The following is an 11918-nucleotide window of genomic DNA, read 5'->3' as shown; positions in this document are numbered from 1 at the left end:
ATGATACTAGATGAAGTTACGAAAGCTTAAAACTTCCAAAAAGCCGAGACCTTTCAAGGCAGCCAAAGAATACCAACATAACCGGTATTGTAATTTAACCGGTTCATACTCAGCAATGCACGGTCGAAAATAATGCAGGAGAAACGTTCACCGCATCGCCCCGTTGCCGCACTTCCGACCCACAGTCTCCGCCCGTTTCACCCCAACCGGCAACGTCGCCACGGCGCCTGCATCAACGGGCCCAGACCTCAGTGCACAATTCGCGACGCTCAGCGCCGATCAACACCCGCACCTGTTGGCCAGGAGAATATGCTCTAGCGACGTTCTCCCGTCCCGCCAAAACGCGGCTCTCCTTTCGCCCCTGAAGATGTCCCGCGCGACGAGTCCGAAACGTTGCCGTAACTTCCTGCTCCTCTACACCGCGGTCTCGAGAAGTCGTCAATGATGCGGGATGGTGCGTGAGTTTCCCTGTGGACATTACGAACTCCATGCAGTGGGATCATGAGTGAGGCAAAAGAGGTCTGATGTGTTGTATCGAACCCGAAATTTTCGTACGTTTCGTTTTTGCCCGCTCGGAGGGAAAAAACCAGTTTCTGTTAGTTTGAAATTCAGTTTAACAGCTTAAAAATTAGATATTTCCCAAAATTTTCGGTTATCAATTGAAGAAAGAAGAAAAACTAAGATAGAAACAACCACAAACAAAATCGAAGACAATAAGAGTGAATATTTCGACTTAGGCTAGTTAAACCTAGGTAGTCAATTCGTAAATTTAACTTTTGCTCAAGATAGATTTAAAGTATTAAGCTTATATACGCCCTTTCATCCAAAAATCTTCCATTTTATACTAGCGTACGGTTCGTGCTTGATTAGAAGCCCGTATATAAGATTTAGAAAAAATTCCAATCTCGTAATCTCTTCAATTTAGTGTTTTATTGTGCGTTATTGTGGACAGATCTGTGCCGGAAATTTGTGAGTCATGGAGAAGGTGGTGTGTCAATTGGAAGACAGTGGGGTTTTCGTTTTAAAAAGGGGGGCATGGTAATGACTCGCAGCCATGACGATGTGGCAGAGTGGGATGGGGGGGCACGGGGGGAAGAACAATGCCTGGATGAAGTTAATGGGCATTGTTCACAAGGAGAGGAGACACCACGATTCAGGACCTTCTGCAGTGGACCGTGCTCTAAGCCAGTAAGTAATCATAGCTATACCTATTTGAAAGGAGAAAGGTCAGCTCTGTTTGATTGACCTTTAAACTTTCTAATTCTAAAACTTTGATTATTGAATGAACAACTACGGAAAACGAAGGTTTCTGTCCCTGTGTTCACTTTCAGTGGTGAAAAATTTCAGTTTCCTTGGGGTTCCATAAAGAAAACTTTCGTTTTCAACATGGAAATCAGTGAGCTGTATAAAATTGCTCAAAGATCACGCACCATTTATAGGAAAATGGAAATTTTTAACAATCTGGAGAATCGAGAATGTGACTATGTACAGATTGAGAAGAATTCGATGAGTTTTAACGAAAGCCCTGTAACTTTGAGAGCTAGGGAGAAATGGAAAGCATATTTTCGATCTCGGTTCTCAATAAATGGGTAATGGACAAAACCGCATGCCTTTCTTCTTCTTTTTTCAAGTAATACGTGTCAATGTTCATTTTTCGGCTCTTTAAATTGGAGGTTTTATCAGTTTTATCTCGTAAAATCTAAATATTATAGAAAAACAAATGTCACATTCTACAATCATTTTTATATGTAGATTTCAGTGACGTATTCATAAGGGAAAGTTACAATCACTGAAGTGGTCGAAAATTTTAAATTTCGAAAAATGAACTTTCATTTATTACTTGAAAAGAAAAAACAGGCAGGTATTCGGTTTTGTCCATTACCTATCTTTTGATAACCGAGATTGAAAATGTGCCTTCTTTTTCCCTCTAGCTCTGTTAGAGTCACACAGCTGATATAGGAGGATATGTAAGAGAAAAACCACACCGTAGCAGTGAGATACACTCCTTGCCAACAAAAAGCTGCAAAATGAAAAACTGTGCTAAAATGATTATTTTGAAGGGAAACTTCTGTAACGCAACAAATTTTTGATGAAGGCAAAATGAAATAGCCTATTTTCCAATGAAACAAAATATTATCTTACTCTTTTTCCTTCAAAGTATATCAGGAATGAAAAGAAATACAAACAAGAATAAAGCAGTAAACAATATCTACATGAACATGTTACATCATGTTGATATTATGAGTTTTAAACATAAAAATTCAGATTGGACGAATCACTCACTATACGTATAAGTGGTAGTAGTACTACATAAGTTGCTGAGAAAATACTATCGTGGAATTGTTCCCAAGTTGCAGTGTGAATTTCTTCAAAAAGAAACACTTCTGCGGCTGAATCGAGCTATACTCCATTCACTTTTATTTTAGCACTCGGTTGGCCATGGAAATTTGACACATATCACTCTGTATAGTACGAGAATGTGGGGTTATGACCCTTGTCAAAACATTTTTGGATTTTAAATCAACGCTATGTTGCCCGTTCTACGTAGAAGTTGCTGTTTTTACGTGTTTCTTTCATCACAATGTCGAATCTCTTCTGAAAATATGTGACGAACATAATTGAAGTTTATACAAACTGATTGAAGGCATACCAAATCCAATTATTTGCATGGAACTTACAAGAGATCAGTATAATATCATAATATGCACTAGCTTGAGGAGAGTTAATGTTCGTTATCTTCTTTGGCTAAAGTTTGAATACGTTACATCAGTTGTAGATTTCAAAAATATTAACCCGAAGATGAAATGCATATGATGCAGTGGTTGGGAATGGGTATCTGCCGAAGGAATCAACAGATAATTACAAGAATGTTAAATTCTTCAACAAAAATCATCTTTCATCAATATAAGTAAAATGAATTAAAGGAAGTTTCAAGTCGAGATGAACTTCACCTTTGAACAAAAATTTCACATGAATAAACAATTAGCAGGACAACTGGCGCGTATTTGTGGCGGTTCATCTCAATACATTGATATAATAATAATATTTAGGTATTTATTGGTACCTTAAGACATTTACCATGTATAAGACAAGTCAAATGAAAAATAGAAAAAACAATTGTCTGGAACTTATTCTACGATGACATTAATCGAAAATCCTGTAGTAAACTTTTCGCATTAATTCATTCAAACAAAATTCTTAAATGCCACCAGTTTTTTGGGTCTCCCAATAGAAGGAAATTCTTTGTCATCCTCTTCATTCACAATCTCTCTGATTGTGGAAATATTCAGCTGAAATATAAGTCGTTTAGATTTAGATGAAACATTACAATAAATTCTCTTACATTGAATATGTTCGCTACCGTCTGACGTATTGTGGATTTTAGAATATCAGGGTATAACTATTTGAATGAGCGGACTGAATTGTAAATAGCACCCTGTCTCTTTTTTTCAATCACTTTCGGTATTTTCGAAATAAAAATGGATATCAGTTGTGGCGTTATGACTCCTTTCTAGTTCAAAATTTTATGGCCAACCGACTGCTAAAATAAATGTGAATGGTGTATAGCTCATGTGGAAAGTGCCTTTTTCGTACTCGACAGCTTCAATTTCCATACAAAATAACAAGTTGGAAATCTATTCAAGATTGATATTCATTTATGATATTATTTGACCAGAAAGATCTTTCTGATTTCTGACTCTGACTGGTCAGTGGATTAATCTTCTGTTCTCCAGATATTCAAGCAGCACTGATGTTGGGAAATCATCTAAAATAAAAATAAAGTGGTTGTTTTTCATCGGAAATTAAAAGAAGGATACTTAAACAACCACAAAGATTCTCGACTGTACCCATATCAGATTATACCGCATTAAACGTTCGTTTGTGAGCAATTCATGAATATTTCAATGAAAAAATTTTCAAGTCGAGTTGACCCGAATACGCGATCGACCGATGATGATAAAAATAATTCAAATGAAAATCTCGATGCGGAACACGTTGCGACAAAAATACGTCATATTTCCGGAGCGCTTCAAAAATTAGAAGTAAACATTTTCCGGATAAGTTAGTCCCGGAATTAATTAAGAAAATCAACAACTGAACTGCAGCACGAGGGCAGGATGGAATTAATTATTCATGAATATGTATTCGCCGCTCCGTTGATTTAACTCGAGAATTCAGAGACAAAACCGATAGAGGTCGCTCACGGAGAAAAGGCGTTGACTACGAATCCGTTACGACCCTGTCTGTGCTCTGATTTATGCCACGTGATTTTTCGGATTTCATTCCGAGATTCATTTACATATGAAAGACACACTTTGGTCCCACAAACCGTGTAGGTTATTTTTACTGTAAAACGTCTTTCAAGCCCTAAATCTTTTGTATCGGTTATACTTACACCCGTTTAACGACAAAATCGACTGATGAAATTGTAGTTTTTCCTACTCCACACAAGACACTGAAAAATCAACTATGTGGGGAGACAAATAATCAACATGAATTTACTACAGATGCGTCAATAAGAATGAGTATGGTGAGAAATCTCAGAAATATTGCTCAGCTTTCCAAACCCCTGTGTCCTTTCGTCTTTTTGGTAGGTTATTTGTGGAATGTTTGGCATTAGTCCATGGAAGTCAAAGATTATACAGGAAACTGAATCAATGCGACAATTTTCTTATTCAAAGTAGATGAACAGCATCTGATAGGACCCTCACATGTAATACGAGGATATATTGAAAAATTTTTAGCCTAAGTACTATAGAACCAAACAAAATTTCAATGTCAAAATGTTTTATTACTCAACATATTCTCCTCTCAATTGGATACATTTATTACAGCGCACCTGCAACGTCTCTAGACCTTTAAAAAAAAATATTTCTTCTTTCTCTGCAAACCAGACCTCCACAGTTCGTTGTAAAAAAATTTACGACCTTTTAAACTTTTTTTCAGTTGAGGAAAGAGATGATAGTCGGATGGAGCCAAATCTGGTGAATAAGAAGGGTGTTCTAGTAATTCAAACTCTAAATCACGAACTTTTTGCATGGCAACATAAGATTTGTATGTAGGGGCGTTGTCTTGCAAAAACAAAACATCTTTGGATAGCTTTCCGTGTCTTTTCTCTTTGATTTTTTTCCACAGAGTGGTCAATAATGTCGAATAGTAATCTCCGGTTGTTGTTCTACTCTTATCCAAAAAATCAATCATGATTACTCCATGGCAATCCCAAAAAACTAAAGATAAACTTTTCCAGCAGATTTTTGGACACGAAACTTCTTAGGTCTTGGAGAACCAGAGTTTCGCCATTCCATCGATTGTTACTTTGTTTCTGGATCGTAGAAATGAACCCAAGTCTTATCCATAGTAAGAATTCGGTTTAAGAAGTCTACATCGTTTCTAAATCGAGCACAGATCGAATGCGATGCTTCTTCCCTTGCACGTTTCGTCAACATTCTAACATTTGGGGATCCATTTCGCAGCAATTTTTCTCATGTCCAAATGAACTAACTATAGAATGAACGCAATTCGCATGAAATATTCAGTGCTTCAGATATCCGTTTCAGCCCAATTCGACGGTCTGATAAAATCATGTCATGAACTGCATCAATATTTTCGGGAACTGACACAGAAACTGGCCTTCCCGATCTGTCATCATCTTCAATGGAAAATTTACCTCTTTTGAAGCTTGCAGTCCAATTTTTCACGGTCGGATACGAAGGATATTGATCACCAAGGGTATTAAGCATATCTTCGTAAATCTGCTTACCTCTTAACCCTTTTAATCACAGGTACATGATGATGGCCATAGCTTTTCGATTTTCACGATTTCGGAGGACATCTTCTTTCTTTCAATTTATTGCGTAACTCTGGTTTTCTTTTTTGACCTCAAATTTCACACTGACACTTCTAATGAGTTATTATTCGTTGCTATGGTAACGCAATATTTTTTTATGCATGGAACTGGTCTAGGCTAACTTAACTAGATATCAATACATCCTCGTACTGTTATTGGAAATGATTATCAGGATAAGAAAGATGATGATGCAACATTATATGTAAATAAACAATTAATTCATGAATAGCATTGAAGAATGAGATAAGATACTATGTATCAATAGTATCTAGGTTTTTTTTTTCGAATACTATGATGAAAAATTGACTGAGGTATTCTCATTTATACAATTTGAAAATTTCAAACGGTAAAATGTTCCTTAAAATACAGATTTAGAGAATTTGTTTTTCCCGAGCATAAAAATTGATACTATTTAGAAGATAGTAAATAGAATTTTGTCCATGAAAAACTGACATTCAGGAGGAAAGAATGTGTTTTCCATAATGTTAAACGACTTAATAATAGGTATTGTATACTTCTGTCTTACAGTTTAATTTTTCTATAAATTGTATTTCATAAGGAAAAAATTTCAAAACCTGTACTAATAAATTATCGCTTTCGTATCTATGAAATTAATCACAAATACGTTTATGAATCGAACTATCTATCACATTCAGTCCACTGTTTGCTCACCTACGAGGTCTAGGATGCTATTTTCGGATAGATAAATTAATAGCTTTCATTCTTCTAAGATGGATCACGGTCACTGATGTACACCAATGTAAATGCGCTTGCATTAAGTTAGGTAATGCACTGGCCGTATTTACCTACTATTTTTCGGCATTTCTTTGAAGTAGGAATATTTAGCCTTCAAATTGTCAGAAAGCAACCAGGACAAATTTGAAAAATTGAAACTCAAATTGTGTTTCTTAATTTGTGGATAAATTTCAAACTCAATATATGTACAGGGTGGGCAAAATCTGTTGTCCACTGAGGGGATCTCGGGAACTATAAGAGCTAGAAGAAGAAGGATGACACATTTCTGGGATCTCTTTCAGAGAAACAAAAAATGGTAAAAACCGTAGCCTCCTACGATTCTTCGTTTTTGAGTTGTTAGCTCAAAGAAAACAAAATGAGATTTTGACGATTTCGTAAAGTTCTCATAACTCTTTTGTCTTTGAAGTTGCAGATCTGAAACTTAAACCTTCTTAGGCACTTTTATACGTAGAATCTACTGACAAAATATTTTTTTCCAATGCAAAAATAACAAATTTAATAAAAGTTTGCATTATTTGGTTGAAATAATTTTTTATTGTGTTGGATTGCAAAGTTTTATTTCGGCAACCGTTAAACCAAAAACCAGGACATCTTCACGTCCAATTAGACCATACAACGATGATACAATACGACCAGTAGACGCATACCATCTCGAAGAAAAAAAAATCCAACTGTCGATTTATTTTCGATTCGTTTTCCGGTTCTCGGACATAAAAAGACTGCCCGATTTTATTGTTGAACTTCAGAGGAATCGTTCGATTCTCCTAGACCGCAATTTCGGTTATCTATTTTTTATCGGCGAATCCTCGTAGAGGATCCACTCCCACGTTTAATAGATTGCAGTGTAGGAACGGGCGAGTATCTGCAGCTGGTGCAGCGGCGAGGCCTTTTCCAGATTTATGATATTCGTTCAGGCAAGGCCCTCTCGAACGGTAAATTTTGCCGCTCGAAAACAATCCTTTGTGAATCTGCTCGAAAAGCAGGAAATGTTGTGTCGACACACTCGTTACGGATGAATTGGGCGTTTTTGATAGGGCCCAAACTGTTTTCATGCGCCTTTCGAACCGGAAATACATACTCACATATCAATAACGTTTTTTTCCTTGTTTCGTCGTTCTCATTCGGATTATTCTTCCAATCCATCCTTGGGCTAGAAGTTCATCTTATTGTTGATCAGTAACAACAAATCATTTGTCCATTTTCATGAATTCCGATGTACTGGGTGTTTTATGGCCATATTTCAGTTCAATCGAATTTTACTGAGCCGGTTCAGAACTTTAGGTTTCGCTGCTCTAACAGAAGATGAGGATATCCCCTCAACACATTCTCCTGAAAATTGAATAGAATATACCGGGTGGTTCCGAAGTTATGTCTCGTGGAAAATGCAGGGTCCGTCTTTGACTCATGGATATTTTAACAGTTGATCCTTGAGGTAAAAAAAAAATATGAGAAATACTTTAATTTTACAAAACGTTCAAATATTCATTTGATAGCGTCCAACTTACTTTCAAGTGTTGGGTTCTTTGAATTTTTGTGATATCTTGTGTTCGAAAAAAATGTTTCTTCTTGCTCTGAAAACCAGACCTCCACAGCTTTTATTACCTCCTCGTTGGAAAAAAATTTACGACCTTTTAAACTTTTTTTCAGTTGAGGAAAGAGATTATAGTAGGATGGAGCCAAACCTGGTGAATAAGGGGGGTGTTCTAGTAATTCAAACCCTAAATTATGAATTTTTTGCATGGCAACATGAGATCTGTGTGCAGGGGCGTTGTCCTGCAAAAAAAATCACCGTTGGATAGCTTTCCGCGTTTTTTCTCTTCAATTTTTTCCCGTAGAATGGTCAGTAATGTCGAATAGTAATCTCCGGTTATTGTTCTACCCTTATCCAAAAAATCAATGATTACTACATGGAAATCCCAAAAAACTGAAGCAAGAACTTTTCCAGCAGATTTTTGGACACGAAATTTCTTAGGTCTTGGAGAAACAGAGTGTCGCTATTCCATCGATTGTTGCTTTGTTTCTGGATCGAAGAAATGAACCCAAGTCTCATCCATAGTAACAATTGGGTTTATGAAGTCGAACACAGATCAAATGCGATGCTTCTATCCTTGCACGCTTTTGGTCAACAGTCAAACATTTGAGAATTCATTTCGCAGCAATTTTTCTCATGTCCAAATTGACGTGAACTATATGATGAACGCGTTCATATGAAAATATTCAGTGCTTCAGATATCCGTTTTAGCCCAATTCGACGGTCTGATAAAATCATGTCATGAACTGCATTGATATTTTCGGGGACTGACACAGAAATTGGCCTTCCCGATCGGTCATCATCTTCAATGGTCATAATGAGAAAACTGGAAGACGTGGGTGATATCTAGTGTTCGAAAAAGATTCATCAAATAAATGAAAAACTATATTCCGAAATTCATTTCATTCGATAAAACCGTTGTGAGATAGAACTAAAAATAAATTTGTTAATGGATTCTCAACAGCCTGTATCTTTTGAATCGAGTGGATTCGGAAAAAATGGTAAAGGAAAAAAGTGTTTCTTTTGACCTCAAGAATCTACCCTTGAAATATTTGTACAAGTCAAAGACTTACCCAGTATGTAGCAAATGAATAAATCACCATATGTATATTGTACCATAAGCATCGTAGACCCTACAACTATAGGTTATTTGCAATAGTTTGTGTGTCCGCAGTTGTACACTAAACTATAAAACACCCTGTATATGAGGAAAAATATTGAAAACATCTAAGTTGAAGAGGTTGATTTATCACACCCCATCTCGGAAGATGGAGTTCCAAGCAACACTGACGTTTTGGCTGTTGGATTATTCGAGATACGAATGTAGCCAGAAATAGAACTGGAATTCATTCAATGCCCTTCGGCTCCATCCCTTAGCATTTTTCCCTTCAATAAGTTATGGAAATGTTCATAACTGTTAGCTTTATACCTTCCGCGAATTCTTTTATTACTCACTGGGCTCCTCGTTGCCTTCCAGAGGTATGCTTTTTCGAGAAACTTCATGTAAGTGAATGAATATTTCAGAGGGTTGGTTGGCATAAAAACCGCGTGCTGTTCCATTAAATATTTCAGACAGATGTTTCGGCGTGCGAAGATCATTCCGTTGAAACTTCAGTTATCCCCGAACTTCAGAAACTTCTCCAACTAATCATGATATTAAACACGTGCTAGGATAACTGCGGGGTTATGCATTTTTGTGCCATTAGCTCACTTCACTATTGTAGTTTCAGAAAGAATAGTTTGCTCTTGAGACGCTTTTATATCTAAATGACGATAACGACAACGATGGGCGTTGGAAAGCTCCAGTGAACACTTCTTGAGCATTCAAACGGCTTTTGTATCTGGTCCCATTGACTTTGGATCATTTGACAGTCTGTGTGCCACCAAACTTTGCCGCAACAGAATGAAAATTTCGCTGCTGTTTAAGACCGTATCGGAAAAACTTCATCCAAGGCAACCAAAGATCAACAAACTCGGAAATCTTGTCCTAAGCAAGACAGTCATTATCGAACTGGAAACCGAAGTGTACATTCACCGAGGAATGCAAATTATTCCCGAAACTCTGCTGGCCTGTCTCCCCCACGATAAGCATTCGGCTTTATTATTTCTTCCACCGGCAATATTCAAACACCGCATTCGAGGGTGTTGTCGATGTAGCAAACATGCTGTGAGCTGTGAGTTCACATTGGACGCATTTGAAATTACGTGAGTAACCCCCACAAACCCTGCCAAAAGTTTGGTTATCGGATTGAGATCGGAACGTTGCAGATTCCATTCGTGCGGACTTTGTTCCAGCTATTGAAAGGTGAGAAATTGCATACTGGAAACTCGAAAGCTGTGTCTAGCGGACTATCATGTTAAATGCACGACTGAACTGCCTCAACGAACATCGAAATATACCAAGTAACATACAATCGAGAACACTGAACCCTGAATGAATTTATTAGAAATAATTTCTAGGATAAACGAGGATAGGATTGAAAAATTCTTAGCCTACTATAGAACCAAACAAAATTTCAATGTCAAAATATTTTATTACTCAACATATTCTCCTCTTAATTGGATACATTTATTACAGCGAACCTGCAACGTCTCTAGACCTTTCAAAAGAATGCTTCTTCTTGCTCTGCAAACCAGACCTCCACAGCTTTCATTACCTCCTCGTTGGAAGAAAATTTAGGACCTTTTAAACTTTTTTTCAGTTGGGGAAAGAGATGATAGTCGGATGAAGCCAAATCTGGTGAATAAGGGGAGTGTTCTAGTGAATTCAAACCCTAAATCACGAATTTTTTGCATGGCAACATGAGATTTGTATGCAGGGGCGTTGTCCTGCAAAAACAAACCACCTGGATAGATTTCCGCGTCTTTTCTCTTTAATTTTTCCCCGTAGAGGGTGGTCAGTAATGTCGAATAATAATCTCCGGTTATTTTTCTACCCTTATCCAAAAAGTCAATCATGATTACTCCATCCCAATCTCAAAAAACTGAAGCAAGAAATTTTCCAGCAGATTTTTGAACACGACACTCCTTAGGTCTTGGAGAACCAGAGTGTCGTCATTCCATCGATTGTTGCTTTGTTTCTGGATCGTAGAAATGTACCCAAGTCACATTCATAGTAACAATTCGGTTTAAGAAGTCTACATCGTGTCCAAATCGAGCACAGATCGAACGCGATGTTTCTACCCTTGCACGCTTTTGGTCAACATTCAAACATTTGGGGATACATTTTGAAGCAATTTTTCTCATGTCCAAATTGACGTAAACTATATGATGAACGCGTTCGTAAGAAATATTCAGTGCTTCCATTTTAGCCCAATTCGACGGTCTGATAAAATCATGTCATGAACTGCATCGATATTTTCGGGGACTGACACAGAAACTGGTCTTCCCGAACGTGTCATCATCTTCAAAGGTAAATTAACCTCTTTTCAATTGGAATCCTGTAGATTTGACATCATGTGATAAACTAGATGAAATAGGCTACAAATAGACAACAAAATGATCAAAATCGATGCACACCTTAAAAGGTTATTGTGAAATGAATTCGGTGAACATTTTGTTTGTCCGGTTTTTTGTCCAAGAGTGTTTTTCAGTTTTTCATTTCGTATATCACTCGATTTTGCACAGATTTTCTTCCATGAATGCATATAGTATTTGGAAATTCCAAGCTTACATGCAACTCGTCTATACAAACCCCGTAAAGCATCCGAAAGCGACCCGGACACAAAAATAATTAGTTCCGCCACAATTAAGCTCCAAACGCTGCCATGCAACATCAAGTGG

General features: G+C 37.2%; 1 protein-coding gene across 1 annotated transcript in view; it reads left to right on the top strand.

The window, feature by feature from the left end:
* Nucleotides 1-1101: 1101 nt before the first annotated feature.
* LOC123308452 (potassium voltage-gated channel protein Shaker) overlaps nucleotides 1102-11918 on the top strand; it is a 166529-nt gene continuing 155712 nt past the window's right edge. The window contains exon 1 of the mRNA XM_044891125.1: nucleotides 1102-1188. Coding sequence (XP_044747060.1) covers nucleotides 1109-1188 — 80 coding nt within the window. The 5' untranslated portion in view covers nucleotides 1102-1108. The remainder of the gene's footprint in view (nucleotides 1189-11918) is intronic.

This window comes from Coccinella septempunctata, chromosome 1 (assembly GCF_907165205.1).
Source record: "Coccinella septempunctata chromosome 1, icCocSept1.1, whole genome shotgun sequence".
Lineage (NCBI taxonomy): Eukaryota > Metazoa > Arthropoda > Insecta > Coleoptera > Coccinellidae > Coccinella > Coccinella septempunctata.
The sequence above is the reverse complement of the archived record's forward strand: the minus strand, read 5'-3'. Positions and strand labels throughout refer to the sequence as shown.